Source organism: Aedes albopictus, chromosome 3 (assembly GCF_035046485.1).
Source record: "Aedes albopictus strain Foshan chromosome 3, AalbF5, whole genome shotgun sequence".
NCBI lineage: Eukaryota > Metazoa > Arthropoda > Insecta > Diptera > Culicidae > Aedes > Aedes albopictus.
Genome location: NC_085138.1, coordinates 370,785,530 through 370,804,962, shown reverse-complemented (window position 1 = coordinate 370,804,962; position 19,433 = coordinate 370,785,530). Strand labels below are relative to the sequence as shown.

The 19,433-nt window shown below is 37.2% G+C and overlaps 1 protein-coding gene across 1 annotated transcript in view; it reads left to right on the top strand.

Annotated features, from left to right (window-relative positions):
* Positions 1-19,433, top strand: part of LOC109432295 (ADP-ribosylation factor-like protein 5B) — a gene marked incomplete at its 5' end in the record, with an annotated part of 56,633 nt that overhangs the window by 24,190 nt on the left and 13,010 nt on the right. The window contains 2 exon segments of the mRNA XM_029875190.2: positions 9,098-9,213; positions 18,978-19,070. Coding sequence (XP_029731050.2) covers positions 9,098-9,213; positions 18,978-19,070 — 209 coding nt within the window.

Sequence of the window (19,433 nt, the reverse complement as noted above, 5' to 3'; positions counted from 1 at the left end):
ACACAATATATCATCAATGGATACTAGAATACCTTACATGCTTCTTGGCGACACAAATCTTGCTATTAACAACAGGGAACTGCATGATGCTTGGAGGTACGTGGAACTACTAGTGTCGTATAATATGATCGTATCGAACATCTACATTATCCGTCCCGTGAGCAATAATATCCTAGATCATGTTGTGTGCCGTGCAAACATCTCCGATCGCATTACGAAATACACTTTGGATTTGTTGGAGTGAAGTAGTGTCAGCCTCCTGGTTACTATAGTAGTAGTAGTCCTCGACAGTTGTGTAAATGTAGATGTGAATGTAAATGAGTTCATGTATAAGTATTCGACGAGGCTTTGAGCCGATATGCAATGTTTTGACAATGAATGTTTATATTGGTATTGTAGTCCGTACTAGCTCGTTGAGCAATAAACACGATAGAAAAACGCAGGACTGTGGGTTTGATTTATTGCACCACACAACCCCGGGAAAGTACGTGTCGGGTCAATCGGTTCGGGAGTGTAACCGTGTCTGTAGTTCCTGGGTTTCCAACAGGATTTTGGTCTCAGTGATCATTGCACCGTTCTGACCCACTTCAAGACTACGATGAAGAAAATCAGTAGAACTCTGTTTAAAACATGGTTGAATTACCGACTAATTAATGCGCATTTCCAAACAAATCTTGAATGCTAAGATTTTACATCACTTCCACCTAATGACTAGTACGCAGATCGCAAAATTGCTTGAGCGCACTGAGCGAAAATTACTTGAGCGATTCCGTTTAAGGTGCATACCTAGCATAACGTGCGACTGTTAGCAATCACAGAGCTTTCCGAGAACTTCAAGAAAACGTATAGAGTGCAGGTTAAATTAAAGGCGAACGATTGTTTCAATCGTGGAAACGGAGCCGTCAGTAGCATCACATCAAAAACCTTGTGACACATGCCAACAAAGGGCTTGCCGAAGCCAAAAGATATGCCAAATCCGTTTACTATGAACGATTCGTTTCGGCACGTAATCCCACAATTATGGAGTAGGATAGATGATCTAATGGGAAAATGAGCTGGAAAGGAAAAAAAACTAATCAAAGTTGTAGTTGTAGGAAATGTTTTCAACATCTTCTTTTCTTTTATTGATGAAACAACCTTAATTCTGATGGCGATATAAATAAGTTTTGAACTATGGAAATTTCAGCAAGATCTGTTTTTCTTCGACCTGCGAATCACTCAGAAGTTTTCAACGTTATTCACTCAATAGACAGCTCAAAAGCAACTGGTGTGAACGGTAAGTGCGCTGAAACAACACTGCGTAGTCCTTCTCCCACATTATCTGTCCCTGCTTCAACGACAGCATTGGCACAGGAATCTATCCAAAGTGATTGAAAAAGACGCTGGTACATCCAATCTTCAAAGGAGGCGATTCTACAAACCCGACTAACTACAGGCCCATATCTGTGTTAACAGTAATAAACAAAGTGTTTGAGAAACTCTTATACACTCGTTTTTTTTTATCTTCTTGGAGAGTACTAATCAAATGTATCATGACAATTCGGATTTCAACAAGGGTCATCAACTGAAATGGTGGTGTTAGAGCTAGTGGATGATCTGTCGCAGCCTGTAGATCAGAAACTGATAGCTGGAGTTATGTTTTTGGACCTGTCCAAGGCGTTTGATACCATAAATCATGCAATTTTGCTTGACGCATTTGGAATTCGTGGTAATCGCCAAAGAACTTCTGAAGAGCTATTTATCAAAAAAACTGCAAAAAGTTGTAATTTCAGGATTCAGCAGCAAATACCGCACATCAAATGTGCGCTTTCTCCTATAAAAGTCGTTCTGTTTATGACCTGTTCAAAATTATGTCAAATGATCTGCAGTTAAGGCGTATCTTGAGAAAACCCCTCTGCTATCGGTAAACCTTAAGAAAACGAAAATTTATGGTTTTCGGTGCCAAAGACAATCAAGTTTCTTCGTATCCAGTTTTGTCTGTAAATGGAGAAACGATCGAGGAAGTGTCCAGTTTCAAATACCTGGGCGTACATATCGACGAAAAGTTGCGATGTGATGTCCGTCCATATACGATACAAATTGTTCATCACTACGCGGAGGGCTTTGGAAACTGACAAAATACGGGCCAAAACATATTAGGGGGATTAGGGGCATAATGGACACCCGGGGCGAAATGGACACCCCTGTTTTTGTCGAAACCGTTGACTTTTATGTAAAACTTTTAATGCATAAGTGTAAAGGAACAAGTCATTGTTCTATTTTTCAAAAGTATCTTTTATATTCCTTCAAAATAACCAAAATATCATTGAAATTGAAGCATGCTTTTCATATGGTGGATTTCTTATAATTTCGAAGCAGCAACAAATAAGGTACTACGCGTGATTAAGTTTGTCCACCATAAAACAAATAAAATGTTAGCATATCTACATGTATACGCAGATTTAACAATGGTTGAAGTATTATATTGTTTATCAGAACTTACTCAAAATAGCAATTTCAATGTTGTAGTCGAGTCGGGGCGAAATGAACACTGGCAATTATGAATGGATGTATGCGCGTTGCATACTGTTAGGCGTTTTAGAGAGTGTGTAAAAAATCAATCCGATTATTTTAGCCTAAAATTTATTTAATTAACTTTGATGTTATGTAAACTCGTCTAAGATGGAGTTTTATGTCTGTGGTATTGATCTTCGTAGGTAAATTACTTAACTGGTCGATATTATCAAAGATACAGCCTGAAATCTGCAGGGGTGTCTATTATGCCCCGATGGGTGTCCATTTCGCCCCGTACCATTCCTGCCAGCCCCGAAAAACACAAGGTTTGTAATTCATTATTTCTTCGCAATAATGACATTCTACCTGCTGTAAATGATTGAAATACGTAGGAAACAAGTTAAAGTTGTAAGCCAACTGATAATATGTTAAGTTTTTGTCTGTTATACAGGACTAACATACTCATTTGCTTAGGGTGTCCATTATGCCCCTAATCCCCCTACTTAAACTATATTTTGTGTTCGTGCACAGCTGATACCAATACGGAATTGCGGTCTGGGGTTCATCATATATAACACATATCTAAGAGACGTTCAGATTCAACAGAACCGTTATATCAAAGTCATTTTCAGATTACCTCTCCTGTATCCAACCTCTGCGCGCTGTGTCTCTCAGCGCACAACTCAGACGCGTTTTCAAATGTTCCATAACACAGTGTTCCGAAATCGATGATTTTGCGATCAAAATTAAATAACTTTTTTTTAGGTTGGTTCTAGAGGTTTGGCGTGTTCTACAAAGTTTTTCTGCATGTTAAAAGACGTGAATGATTAATCCTCCTAGAAGTGAGATAAATTTTTTATTTTTTTTCTAAATATTTTTTACCGGTTTGACATCTTTGGCAAAGTAGTAGCATATAATAAGAGAAAAAATTTCGTAGAACATGTCAAAGCTCCACCTCTTACAGTTTTCGAGATATGGAGGGTTCTACGTCATTACCCGGAAAACCATTACCCGGAATGAACCATTTACCGGAAAATCATTTATCAGAAAAGATTTTTTCCCGAAATTTGTTTCCAGATTGCACAGCGATATCCAGACATTTGATTCCATGCCTTTTACACCGGTTATCTTTTGATCCAAACCATGACCCGGTAATTTAGCTGAACACTAGTTTTGCCAAATTATGATTAGCAGTAAATTGGTTAATCGACGGATCTGTCATGTAGAGTACATGCATGTGTTTCATCAACGAGTTTGTAAACAATGTACTGAATGTGATTGCTAATATTTCCAGCAGATATTTGCCCTTCTTTTAACATGGGCTGTTCTTTCTAGGTTTACTGTTCTGGTCGTACAGTTCAATCTTTTTCCCAGAAAGACATTTTCCAGAATAATGCCTTTCTCAAAAAACCATTTTCCGAACTGCCCCATTTCCCGAAATGATTTATTTCCCGGAAAGGCCTAGGAAAACCTAAGATCTCAGAAGATGTTTTGGTGTTTTCAAACATAATCCGATATTTTGTTTCTCATTTCGAATAATTTTATCAATTGATGATTAAGTTCAAGATAGTCAAGCCTTAAAACTATATTCTAAATATTTTTTCAAGACCATAGAACTAGAACTAGATTCTCGGTACAGTTCACTTGGCAAAGCAGAGCAAGTATCGTTGGATTGAATGAACATTTTTAGACAGGCAACCAAACGGTAGCATTTCTATATGACATTTTTTTCCTTTTCGTCTAGGTTCATTTATGAAGTTTATACAGGCAGTCGGTTTGTTTACTGTATAGGAGATTTGACCTTCTTCAAATTATAGGCTGTTCTTTCTAAAGATGTAACGGTACAGAATTAGTTGGCGACCAATCTTTTAATTCCATCTAGTGTTTTTCCTTCTTTAAACATAGGCTGTTCTTTTGACTTACACTGTTATAGAGCTGTTTGGTTACCATGTTGTTTATTGTAAATTGCTGCTTTTTATGAAGAAGTTTTGCCCTTCTTCAATTGCATCAAGTTGCAAACTTGATTAGCGAAACTATTAACTTTGTCTGATATGTTTTTTTAAATGTGATGTTCTTTCAACTAAGCCTGTTACAGAAATGTCTAAATAACAAACTGTAAATTTCACTCTTAGATATTTGCCCTTCTTCTAGCAACAGGCTGTTTTCAGTCTTTGATCTAGCCTGATGACTAATTTAGCTTAATAATAATCGGGTTCTTCTATTTTATCCAGACTATTGCATAATCTGAATCAACCATTACCAATCATAGTCACCCAGGAAATAAAAGAAGCCTCATGTAATGATCCTCGGTTGGACTAAGAATTAACCCTCTAATACCCAAATTTTTGATTTTGATCTAAATATCATTTTTCGTCATCTAAAATCGATTTAAACATGTTTTGGAAGATGATTCTTTTTAATTCTCGATTTCGTGAATTTCAGTTTTTGATTTTTCTAATTTTTAATTTTGAACATCCCCACACTTTTATATTTTTCCTGGAAGCCTATTTGGGGTACGGATTTTTTAAGATGAAAACATTTTGAGATTTTATGATTATTGTTAAAACATTTGTATTTAAAATTTTTTTCATATAAAAATTTATTTTCCGTGTAATTTCAAGGAAAATAATTTTAGAGTGTATTCGATTCCCTCAAACTGTTAATCTAAGGTAGAATGATTTGGGAAAAATTTTAAATATGTTAATTGTAGCGATTCAATACAAAATAAACAATGACTTCTAAAAGGTAACTAAAACATCAATTTTTCAATGATTTTTAAAAAATGTAAATACACTTTAAAATACACCAAAAATCATTTTAAGATATACAAAACATTCCTAAATATCAGCCAAAAATATTAAAAAAAATATTTTCCACGAAACAAAAATTACAAAAATGCTCAAACTATACCCCGTCTAAAGGCGGGGTTGGGTATTAGAGGGTTAAACCACCTGTCTGGATTTGCATGCAGAAGTAGTAACTATGTACATGACTTAATATAGACCATATGGTATACAGCCCCTACCATGCAAAGTTCGCTAGTTTGCATGAGGTGTCATTCAAGCCAATGGAGGTAGACGGCCTAAGTAACACACTCATCACAGAAGAGTCATGGCAGCGCAGGGTTATGTTGCGCAGAAGTTATTGTAACTTACTTATAACATATGAATACTTACTTGCTAGAAGTAAGTCACAATGAATTCTGTGCAACAAAACCCTGTGCCACCATCACTCTTCTGTGACAAGTGTGTTACTTGAGGGTAGATATATTCCCGGTAAATAGTACATTTCGGCAAACGGTTTTCCGGTAAATAGTACATTCCGGTAAATGGTTTTCCGGTAAATGGCATTCCGGGTATTGGTTTTCCGGGTAATGGTATAGAATCATATGGAGCGTTTTGTGCGAAGTACCCCTAAAACTAGTTTTTTCAGTGTAGCTTCAACAGATAAAATCTTACAGTTTTGTGACCTTCTACAAACTCGTTCAGGACATCAAAATACACATTTTTTCCGAAGATGTCAAGTCATTAAATCTTAAAACAAAAAAGTTATAGGCAAATTTATCATATTTGAGGGTGTACTTTAACATTAAGTAACTATTTCCGGCGTAAAATGGCACAGATGGCTCAGTCGGTAGTTGAAAGATTAGACTTTCTACTATCACTTGGGGTGGAAACCCTCGTGGGCAATAGTGGAAAAAGTGGTTCAAATACAGGGGATGGCCAAAATGTTTGGGATAGGCAACTTTTTTTTTCTCTCACTAAAAAGTTCAACATGCTACTTTTCATAGAGCGCATCAAAAAATCTCAACCGAATTGAATGAAATTTTGAACGTACATCAACAATATTTAAATGCTTCACAAACAATTAAAACATAAGTGTTTTTAAACGTTGAAAAAAGTTATCATAGATTGAAACTTTTTGGATTTTTCTCGAAAAATGTATTTTTTTACATCAATGTCAATAAATATTAGTGTTGATATCCGAAGATTTTCCACTTCTGTTCTCATGTTATCTCTAATCAGGTATATAAGAGCCTATTTAGATTGAAGGAAGAACACATTCAGTAATTTATGTATGGTATTGTAAATTTGACTTGTTTTCCTCCATATGGGTAAAAATTTCAATCCGATATAGCTTAATTCGCCGTGAGAAAATATTACATTTTATAAGGTCGTATTAAGTATCAATATATTGTTGATAAACGTTTAAAAAATCATTCAATTCGGTTCACTGGTTTCCGAGATATGACAGTTCAAAAATTAATTGTCTAAATAATAGTGTTTTACCCGAACGGTTCTTACTTCGCGAAAAATTAATCAATCAAGCCCAAATTTGTACCAATGATGCACATATAATAGGTTGACAAACAGTCACAATTTCAGATTTTTTAATGCTTTCTATGAAAAGTTGGTTTCATGTTGATTTTTTTTGTGGGAGAAAAAAAAGTTGCCTATTCCAAACATTTTGTCCACCCCCTGATATTGTTTATTGATGATCAGAAAAACCCCTGACATCAGTGCTCATTTAATTTTTCGTGGATTTTTTTGGAAAGTTTTTTTTTTTAACTGGCTTGGTGGTCTAGTGGCTATCGCTTCTGATTCGCATGCAGAAGGCCCTGGGTTCAATCCCTGGCCTGTCCTTTTCCTCCTTCTTTGTACCTTTCTATCTACTTTCTCACTTTCTCTTATCTACATATACATCTCATCTACATATACAACTCATGTGTATTCATAAGTTCACAGCCATCGCTAGAATAAACCCCGGTTGAAAAAGCCGTTTCCCTTCAAGCGAACTGTGCTTTCATCTAAATATATCCCCTATCCATGAATCGCACTGTCGACCAAAGGTGACTCCCACATCTCACATCCTACCCTACTAACAAAATACCCCATCCGTGGTGGTTGTGGGGACGCAGAGCGCTCTCGGTCTCTAGTAGCAACAACCATCACACTCTACCCGGGTAGAGGTAAAATACTGACGATCAAAACATGATATTGGTTTGATTGATGTAAGAGATAAAAGATCTGAAAATAATATCTGAAAAATGTTCCTGGAACATCTGAACAATATCATATTGATATTTCAAGATCATACGAATAGCTCGCTGCTATTGGTTAGATCTTACAAAATCTAAATATGATTTGATGATGACGTTCCAGGAGTAAATTTTTGATTTTATTTTTAGATCTTTTATCTCTTATGTCAATCAAACCCATATCACTTTTTGATCTCCATATCAAAATATGCTATTATCGAGCTCTTTTCCTCTACTCGGGTAACATTCCTCTCCTTGGCCGGCGCCGGTATTGATTCAAAATTTCTGAGCTGCTTAAATTACACTGTGAGAAAAAGTGTAGTGTCTCAGCCCTTAATATTCAGTTGGATCTCAGTGCAATTAATTCCAGTTCAGTAATTAAGACTATGGATCGCCAATCCGGAGACGGCGGGTTCGATTCCCGTTCCGGTCGGGGAAAATTTCTCGACTCCCTGGGCATAGTGTTTCATTGTACTTGCCTCACAATATACAAAATTCATGCAATGGCAGGCAAAGAAGGCCCTTCAATTAATAACTACTGTGGAAATGCTCAAAGACTACTAAGTTGAAGCGAGGCAGTGGGGACGTAGAGCCATAAAGAAAAAGAAGAATCAATCACGGAAGAGCTACCATTGACATGTACAGTCAGCCTAAGTTAAGCTAAGCTAAGCTAAGATTTTTTTGGGGAAACTTTTTATATGAACGGTTTGTTGAATCATTTTTTAGAACCACCTGTTTTTTTTTTTGTTCGCATTGGTAATGTTGTAATTTGAAATTTATACTCTCCAACTGTCTTGCAATCACGAAAAGATTAGTCGCGAATGGTTTCATTCAAAGTTTTGACAAATGTCTTAATTTAATGCGTGCTTACTCAAATTACGACCTATAATTGTGCTTCCATGGGAATAGCGTTAAATCACTAGAGATATACTTCAAATCGTACCGAAAGTCCTTTGTAAAGCATATCTGCCATAGTACAAACCAACCCATCCTTCCCAAATTGGGTCATAATGTAAATGCGTTGCTAAACTGCTACTTGTGATTCCCCTTGAAGATATGTCACTACCATTTGTGTTGGTCGGAAACCTTCGTTCACCATTCGGAAACAGAAAAGGACGAGGAGAACCACTTAAACGATCTTATCATCGCCAAACGATGGTCGCGTGCCACCAGAAATCCCTCTTGCCTTCTGTTGTCGTTTTGGCTTTCATTTTTCCCCTCTAACATAAATATCAAAGATGATTACCGAAAATGATTCCACGTTATGGTGGATTTAGATGATTTTAGAAAACGATTCAAATACCTATATAACTATTCTAAATTGTTTCACTTCGGCAATGTTAAACCAATTTTTCAACTGTTATTTACAACGCTGTGATATCGATGCACTTGTAGAACGTTACTCGCAAAATGTGTGCCAGCCGTGGGCTGAAAAACTATATAATAAAGAAATAATAATAATGCATCGTTACTACGGCAATAGTCGATGCAATAGTCGATTTCCATGCGATTTTATCATTATTCTAACAGATTTCTTTTCTTTTCACATCTCCCCCTCGTTTTCAGAACACAAACTAGTGATGGTCGGCCTAGATAACGCCGGCAAAACCACCATCCTCTACCAGTTTCTGATGAATGAAGTTGTACACACTAGTCCGACGATTGGATCCAACGTGGAAGAGGTAGGTAGAACGAGGCCGGGCGGTCCCCTTTTTTTCGACTGAAATCCTTGCGCCAATCAACTGAATAAGCGTCCATCTGGGTCCGGGTCCGCGGCCGGAATGGATTTCCACTTTGGTGCGGTTGATATAATTCTGAATTTTAAGCCTCGCTTTTGTTAAGTTTTTCCGAGACACGCAGATACACAATGGGAGATCGGCTCGGCACCATTCATAAGGGAGTCAATGGAAGCGATGATGGTTTTTAAAGCTTGTATCAACCCCCGGAAAAAGAGTGAGAGATATAGTAGAGGTAGTAGGGTGAATGGGAATTTGGCATTTTATTAGCATTCAAAATCTCGACCCATTTTGGGATAGGAGGAAGAAGTCGACAACACGGACGCGTATAAGGATGGCGATGACAGAGACTTTGTTTTCACGTTGGATGGGTAAATTTATTCAGCCTTTCGGGATTAAGTTATTCGGATGGGACCAAAAGTGGAAGAAGTGTGTTTCTAATCCGACATTTGGATTCAGTAGTGCGGCTGTTGCTTTGAGTTTTTATTTTCGTCGGCACTAATCCCCATTCTGGGGAAAAAGGTTATTTCTAAAGGACATTGTAATTGAATTCGGGTCAAATGGTAGCAAACGAAGTACCTATTTCAACTTCAGAGGGTTGAGGGATGAATTAAATTTTGAAGCAAACAACGACAAATTAGATTATCAAAGTCAGAACGGTTGATTGAGTCATCCCGGAAAGAGTTTGTAAATCTGAGCTTTCCTGAAATCAGTCTTTCTCAAATTGTCTATTATTAATTAACATTTGGGAAACAGTTTTAGAAAAATCTGGGAAAATCCTCAAAGAATTCATTGATGAAATGGAGTTGTCATCAAAGTTGTTTTCTGACAATCGTTTGACTCATTATTCAAAGCTTATTACTATAATGTGATGTTAGCCATACTTGTGAGGTAGTGTTTTCCTACAATTTACACGCTGCAATCACCAAGGACGCCATATGCTAACTCTCATATTTACGGCGTAAAATTTCTAGTACCACCTACTTATACTAAACGATCGAATTTTTTAATAGGTTATGTAATACTAGCGCTGTCACTCCGAGAATTAGAATATGGCGTCCTTGGTGATAATTGTAGGAAACATACTACTTTACAAGACGGGATGAATGACCATAAAAGGTTAAAATCCCCGATATTAACAAACAAACAACTAATTTACAAGTTTGAAGAACACCACATTTCAATATCATGCTTCCTAAATGAGTTATGGACAAATGAGTCAAACGATTGTCAGGTGAGTGAAAACATTCTTTGTAGTCCTATATATAACAAAATAATATGTTAAAGCAATCAATGGGAAAACTGATCGATTAACATCTAAATTAACGATTTCTACAAAATATTTTGTTTTACCCAATTTTTGGCACTTGCTGCTATAAATAAATCAATGTTTAACCAATTGGTTGAAATTTTTGTACATGGATAGATACTGTCACGGGTAAAAATCCGGAACCCAAAACATGACTAAAAAGTCATAAAATTATAAAATATGCCGCTTCATGATAACATGACTACAAGTCATAATATCATGGCGATAATGACGAATATCATAAATAGGATTGTTTACAACTTTCATGAATAAGTCATGGTTACCAAAAACGTTACAACAAACCTTTTCTTGTTAACCTTTATTCAACATTATGAAGCTCAGTCATAGAACCATGGCGCTGAGTCATAGAACTATAAAACTAGGAGCGGATCTGGTGTGATAGTTAAAGCACGTGACTATCACGCCGAGGACCTGGGATCGAATCCCACTCCTGACAAACTCGCAAAATGTGAGTTCTTCCTTAGGAAGGGAAGTAAAGCGTGGGTCCCGAGATGAACTAGTCAAGGGCTAAAAATCTCGTTAATACAGATAAGATAAGAAACTATAAAACAGCGGAATGCAGAATAGTAACACCTACCTAGTTGTACGAACAGTAACACCTACAAAATGAAAATCCTAGCCGACACTCATGGTGACGAACCATACTAAACATTTCAAAAGTAGACATTCTCTCATAATACTTAGATGCAAACAATCACCTATGCTAAAAGACCAAACTAATACAATACTTAATGAAAGCAGAATCCATAGAAAATGGAACAACAAGGAACGAACTCACCGGGTAATTCTATTCAGCTAATTCTGTTTGCCACCGATTGCAGCACCCAGCAGGCCAAAAATGCTCTCCCAAACGTATCAAGAACGTATCAAGAACTTAGAAACGGCTACGCAATCTTTTAATAATGAAACGATGTTCATTAATTGCCCAACGTTTCGACACGAGGTTAATGCCTTCTTCAGGGGGAAATCCATTTGGTCGTTCTGGTCTTGTGTTTAGTCTAACTGTAACTATCCTATTATTTTTTGTTGGTACATGACTCAGTGGATTATTTTGAGAAGTTGTAAGCGAACAATTTTTCAACGAGAAGTAGCAAATGATGATTTTTCAACGCGAGTCGATCCTTTTTTTTCGGTGAGGCTTGCCGAGTTGAATAATTATGACGAGTGCTGAATAAATCGAGTTTAGCAACGAATTGCATACAAAACTGTTTTGCTATTACGAAAATTCTGTTTAATTAACATCTTTTCTAGATGATGTAGTATTTCCTGCAGAACATGCTACAAAAAAGCATCATGGTTAAACAATTTTACTTAACACGCAGTTCAGCATGCTAGTGTCTACACAAGAGCGAAAAATATTTGTTGGCATAAGCGCTAACCCTAGCTGTCTGTATCATCGAAACAAACAAAAAAATGTTTGATTAAATTTCGCTTCCCACACATGTGTATAAGACATTTCTCTTCCTTTTTTCAGAAATTGCATTTTTTTTAGGATAATCTGGAATGTTCGAGTGTCAGGAGCCGTTTACAAAGCACGCATCATAAATTGAGAAGCCCCTGACAGAATCTCTTCAGATATTTGTACAAGAATTGGAGAAATCTGTGGACGTATTCCTTTAAGAATGCGTGCTAAATCAGTAAATATTCCCAGAGAAAAATCCAAAACATCAGGCAATTCCTGTAGAAATTTCTTGAAAATATTCCTAGAGAAATTTCTAAAAAAAATCTTATGGAAATTCTTGAGACGCAAATCCTGGAAGAATTCCTAAGACAATGCAAGGATAAAAATTTGGAGAAATTCACGAAAAAATCTCGATGAATTTATACAGGAAATTCTGGTTTATTGATAATACCTAGATTTTCTGAAAAAAAAACCGCTTGAGGTATTTCCAAAAGAATTCTTGAGACCCATAAAAACCCTGAACGAGTTCCGGGGAATTTCTGAAAAAAATCCTCTGAATACTTAGTTAACCATCGAGCAGTCGCGTCTTTGACTACCTCCAGCGACGCCGCGCTCACGCTGTGTACCACAATCGTGCATTTTTCATGGTGCGTGTACTCAGTACACGACGCGACCGCTCCCGGGTTATAGAATCCTTCAAGATATTTATGAAAAAAAATCTTGTGAAATTACTAAAGGAATGATCAGTTTTTGAAGTAATCACTAGATGAATTTCTGAAAGAATCCTTTGGTTTTAAGAAAGAAATCCGAGTTCAAGAATCCGTGGAAAATTTTCTGAAGGAATCCCTGGAGGAAATTTAAAAAAAATTATGGAACAAATTTGTCAGAAATTAACGAAAATCATTCTGATTTCATAATACAAGTTTCTTACCGTTTTTGGCAACATGAGGTGAATTTGATGTTGCCAAAATCGATACAACAATTATGTTATTTATTTTCAACTTTTATTCGTAATTTTGGCTTATATTATCAATGTGGACTATTCACAAGTTAAAAAACGCTCCCCTTAAGTGACGTTCATAAATTACGTCATGATTTGGAAAATTGACGTTATTGTAAAACTTTGAGAAGTAAGGCTAAAAATGTATTCAAGATTAATTATTGGTTTTCTTTTTTTTTATATGCTGCCAAAATCGGTAAAAATAATGTTGCCATAAACCGGTGTTGCCAAAATCGGTAAGAAATTGTAATATATTGTGGATTTTCTAAAAGTTTCCCTGAAAAAAAATTCTATTCTATTCTAGCGCTTGCACAGCATCGGGTTCATTAGATGTACAAACTGGCTTTGATACATCAAATTGAAGCTTCACGGCCATATCACGTACAATATGCGCAACCTCACTTTTCACTTTTCCCTGATACACTAATCTCCCATTATCCAAAACTTGCACTGTCTTTATTAAAACTATCAAGTTGAGTTAAATTCGATTGTCCAAATTTTTTTGTGGCAGACCGCGTAACGATTACATGGCAGATTTCATGAAAATTGTCCTTTGAATCACAATTCCAACAGAGAAAACACATAGCACACACGAAACTTGAGAAAAGCTTGGATAAACATGATGGGAAGACCAAATCCAAAAGCATGACAAGAAAAACTCGAGAAAATTCATCACAACCATCCGCTTGCCTAAAAGACTCCCTGGAATAATTAATAAAGAATATGGCATTTTACCCAATAGTGGACCACTAACCAATAGTGGAACCCTCTATATTTTTCTTAAATTCTGCTCAAATCTGTGTTTACTAGTGAACTCCCACCGAGAGACGATGGCTCATGTTCCAAGAAAAAAGGTTCTAGTGGTGGAATTATGCTGGGAAGCGATACACCTAAACCTTGATTTACGTCCACTATTGGCTTAGCGAAAAAAATTCTACCGACAAAATAATGATCAAAATACACATTTTTATATTTTTGTACACTTCTCCTAATCACGAAGATGTTTTAAAAATATAAAACTGTTGAGTTTGCTCATTGTCTTAGCGGTAGAATTTTATGTCGCTCAGCCAAGCATGGACGTAAAAAAAGGACAAGGTGTAATTCGATTTTTCAACAAATTTGTAAATGTAAACAATTCTAGGGGACCACTATTGGTTAAACCACTATTGTCTCCGATGGTAACTTGGTAAGAGAGTCACTATTTGAGTTGCATAAGATCAGCGGTAGAACAAAAGAGACAACTAGTGGTTCGCAAATTTTTATCTACGCCATCTGTAACTGTACCTCATTAGACCCTATCAGAAGGTCTGCTTCAGAGGCACGTTATCCTTCATTTGGGACATTTGTGATCTGATCAAATCCATATGTCGTCCGCATAGATCAAACAATCGGAAAATCCGCTTCCAGGTGGCTCACGCCATCATCGATAGTCGGCTCGTATACGGACTCAAAATTACCAGCATTGCCATCAACAGGTTTCAAGTCCTCAGCCCCGTCTACAGTTCATATGTTCGACTGATCTCCGGAATGCTACCCTCAACTCCGGCAGATTCTTCCTGCGTAGAGGCTGGTCTGCTACCGTTCCAGATGTCGCATCAAGAGTGCGACCTTCTCCAGCAAGAACGCGAGCAATGACAGGGTCTTTCTTCTCGTCGAGAGGAACAGAGCTCTAAACACAGTAGCCAACATGGATCTCCCTCAGGTTGCAAAGCTCCACTGAGTTGGAGACAGGAGTTGGCATTCCGTACCGCCGAAAATTGACAATCGGATAAAAAACACCTTCTTCGCCGGCTATAGCTCTACTGCTCTACGAAGATCGGTCGCTGAACTTTTGCGTGTCTCCTATCAAAACTTTGTTCACCGGTTTTCCGATGGATCGCTCTCCCATCTTGGAGTCGGGCTAGGTGTATCAGGGGACATCCCGCCGGTCAGCATGAGTCTTCCTCCACAGTGCTCACCCAAGTAACCACAAGCATTATATCATTGCACGAATTAGACTGAATACCAACCTTTGCAATGCGAAATGCAGTAATTTCACACTTCTCATGCAATAATCTTTTAGACTAGCATTATCAATGTATTGATGCATTACATTTTTTCTTTACATTAGGGTGCATTAAAAGGTGATATACGATAATTCAATAATTCAACACTGCAAAAACTGTATAAATGCAATACACAAACTAGCAAAGGTTGCTCTAACAATACAATTATTAAAGCTTGACTCTTATGATAAACAAATAAAATCAAGAAGAGTTAACAACGTTTTTTTAAATTTTGTTCAAAAAGGGTTGCTTCATTATTTAATAAATAATCAAAAAACAAAAAATGAGGATATGCTTCCAGTTTCGCCTTAAGCGTCGTAATGAACTTAATCTTTTTACGTCATCTGGTTCGTAGATGTCTAGAGATGAGTTTGGACTTTTATTTTTTAGAAAAAAGTTAGTTTTGCCTTATTTTTTTAAAGGAATTTTCAATGTATTTCTCATTCAGCTGAAACCATTGCTACTAAACAATCGATTGCTAATACGATTTCCCGTAAATTCTCTGTGTACGCGACCAAACCCATGGCGTTCATTACCGCCCATGTAGATGCGCTACCAGCTACCGACACTACAACAAATCTACCGCTGTCACCAAATGACAATCAATAGAACAATAATCTACCTAATCCTCTGACACAACAGAACAGAAAGCCACTAAACGAACACGTGAATTATATAGTGCTAAATTTGTTAAATTTAGTTTTTCCCTAAAATTACCTTAAAATAGTAAGTAAAGTGAATTTCTTTTACTATATTGTAAACTAAAATTACCTACAGCTAAACATTGAACGTTGGAGAATAACGTTATAAACGACGGACAGAAACGAAGTTTAGTATTCTAACTGTAAGTTAACCTAAAATTGTTAAAATTTATGCAATTAATGAATAAACATTTACAGCTTGAACCTTACTCCTCCAAAAAAGCGAGTTTGTCTGGAGAGATTATCTAAAACCCGTCCGTCCCGTAACACTCTGTTTTAACATTTTTTGTGGATCCTTGGTTGGGAAGTTGTGTAGCTAATCAAAACATGACATGGTTATCAAAAAAGTTCATTTCGACACTGATTTTTCATTTGGGCCTAACTGACATTTTCGAGTTCACTTCATCGATCCTCTTTTTGTGTTATCACATAATGTGTATTGAGTTTTCCAAAGATTTTTTGGTTGAAATGCGAAGAAAACGACTACATGTTGCTATAGAAACAAAAAGAATAATGATTTTGTTTGTTTTGATCAAGTTATTAGCGAAAGAGAGAGTCGACGAAGAAGAATCGGTCAAGTCAGTTAGGCCCTTATGAAAAATCATTGTCGATTTTATGATTGAATAGTCATTTGTTGTGATAAAAATCACTTATTTCAAAGTAAATCGCCTACCTTTAGGCGTTTAGGGGTAAATTTCTAAAATTAATTTTGCATTTTAAGTAGGGAAGTAGAACCAGGGGCGTACAATTTCGTTTCAATGATACACTTTCATGCAACATTTGAATGAGTCACTTCAAGTGTGTCATACATTTTTCTAATGACTCGGTCGTTAAAAAAAACTTTTCCACTCATCGTAGCACTCGGTAGTCTCCCACCCGGTCGCATTGCTTGTGCTTCACCCGTCAGAGCATTAGTGTCTCACTGGTGCGCGCTAGTCTCTCAATGGTTACGGGCGTCGGTTAATTGGATTTAAGTGGTCGAATTTGTTATCCTCTTTCATAAAACATAATTATTATTCTATTGGCGTGCACCACTATTTAAAAATGTGGTTTAAATAGTGTTTTTAGCATGTTGAAGTATTTCAATGACTCATTAATGAAACGAAAATCCAAGTGTATCATTCCATGTTTCATACACACTTGTTTCTGTAGCAGCAACGAACGAGTGTGTTGCTGGGTGAGAGATGAAGCATCACAGCAGTCCGTTCGCATGGGAAACGATTTGCTACAGCCGTCGTACGTCATGTTTTCCTTTCGAAATTGCACGACCCTGAGTAGAACCATCTCGGCAGGGGTCCTATTTTGGGCACTTTTCTGCTAAAACTCAGTCAATTCTGAACAAATAGACACAATTTTTGGAACGCGATGAGATACGTATAGTATCTACCCGTGTACAAAATTTCAAGTCAATTGGTTTGGAATTGACTGAGTTATAGCGAAGAGTGCCCAAAATACCGGCCGCTGCCCAAGTGGTTCGCTACCCTATCAAATTCACTAGTTGTAAGAGTTTAAGCGCGTTATTCGATTTTAGAAGAGCAAAATTAAGCGGAGAAGGAGATTTTCCTTTCCAACCGATGCTTAACCTTCACATACCCGACCCCCAACAACTCATTTTCAAAATGCTGGCATTTCGTCAATTTTCATCCGATTTTTTTGAAGTCGCCCTCAATCGATCATAAATTGGTGAAAGTTTATTACACTCAAATGGCCATGTAATATCCCGAACCATTCCGGAGATATTCCGGATTGTACTGTTTTGCCAAATGGCTAAAAGTGATTATTACGTGTGTTATTGTGATTGAGAGGCCCCCGCGGAACCTGTTTCAGGTTCTCCGGAGTACTTCAGTCCTTTTTTTCTGCCCCATTCTCTCGAAATCATTAAGTTTGATACGTCGCACGAAATGTTCTGGTTGCAATCCAGAAAAGTCCCCTATGTCACCTCCGTGGAACCTATGCTAGATGTTCCGGGGTGGCCATATTAGTTGATACAGACTTCAGGGTATCGTTTCTGACTCAGTCATTCGAAATCATGAAGTTTGGTATGTCGCACATGTTTTGGATGAAAACCAGAAGTGTCCCCAATGAGACCCCCGCGGAACCTGTCACAGTGATCCAGATGGGTCAACTTATTCAAATCTGATTATCGCAGATGTGTTTTATTTTTCGCAATTAAAATTCTGCTGAAAATCGATGGTTCAAACACAATAACACACGAAATAATCATTTTAAGCTATTTCAGCACCCTCCCTGACCCCAGTACAATCTGGAATATCTCTGGAATGGTTCCGGATATTGTATGGCCACTTGGGTGTCATAAACTTACACCAATTCATGATCGATTGAGGGCGACTTCAAAAAAATCGGATGAAAATTTTCGAAATGCCAGCATTTTGAAAATGAGAAATTGGGGGTCGGGTATGTGAAGGTTAATTATATACTGATCAATTTCGCTCCAAACTGGCATTTCCAATTTTTTGATTTTTGAAGTTATTTAACTTAAAGTTCAAATTTGTTGAACAAAATTCTGTCACACAATTCCATGGAGTGGAGCGGACCTGGTGTGATGGTTAGAACACTTGACTATCACGCCGAGGACCTGGGATAGAATTCCACTCCCGACAAACTCACAAAATGTGAGTTCTTCCTTCGGAAGGGACGTAAAGTGTGGGTCCCGAAATGAACTAGCCTAGGGCTAAAAATCTCGTTAATACAGATAAAATAAAATTCCATGGAGATCCACTGGGTACTGGTTTTACACAAATTCTTTTGGCAATATTTGAATTGTCACTGATGTTATCTGCAAAAGTTGTTTTAATGTGATCAATTTGACCCCGGATCGTATGAAAAATGGCATGAATGGGAGTTTTCATTATGAACATAAAACAGACTAAAGAATCGCAAATAAAATAAATCTCTTATTAATAGTACAAGAAACATTGTATGTACATACAATGTGTCTTACACTTCCGCCTGAGACTCCTGAAGGGTAGGATTAAATTTCCAGCTTTGTCCGGATTAAAAACTGTTGCACGAAAACTTATCCGGTTTTTTCCCATTTATTTCTTTCTTTTCATGTTTGAACATTGCCGTGCCGTGCTCCTGCTCCAACCATCAAAACGTGTGCCAACTTTTCGTCGTCGACAACGTCCGGATCATAACATCAAACAACCAACCCGCAAACAACAATACTCCCCTTCTCCTCAACAACATATGGGGTGGCCGCGGTGCGCAGATCGTGTGGAAAAACATTCACTTTCTGGTGTGGGACCTGGGCGGCCAGCAGAGTTTACGGGCCGCGTGGAGCACGTATTACACAAACACAGAGGTAAGCGTATAGGGTCACGGCGTGAGTATGGGAAAAGTTTATAACAAAAAAATAGGCATCGTAAAATTTTTCGCTATTCAAAAATAGAGGCTTTCAGCTTTCATTTGCAGGGTCCCTCAAAAAAATCCACCGAGGGATCCCGAACAACTTTTTCAGAATACTGTTTTCCCCATACAAAATGCACGGTTCCAAATTAATCCCTATTTCTACTTAACAAACATACCCAATTTTTGTATGAAAAAGTCCCCCCGATGGAATATTTCGATGTTGGGCTTGAATGAAAGCTGGTAGCGTCAACTTTCACGTAGCGTAAAAATTAGCGATGCCCATTTTTTTGTAATAAATTATTTGTTCTACCAGACA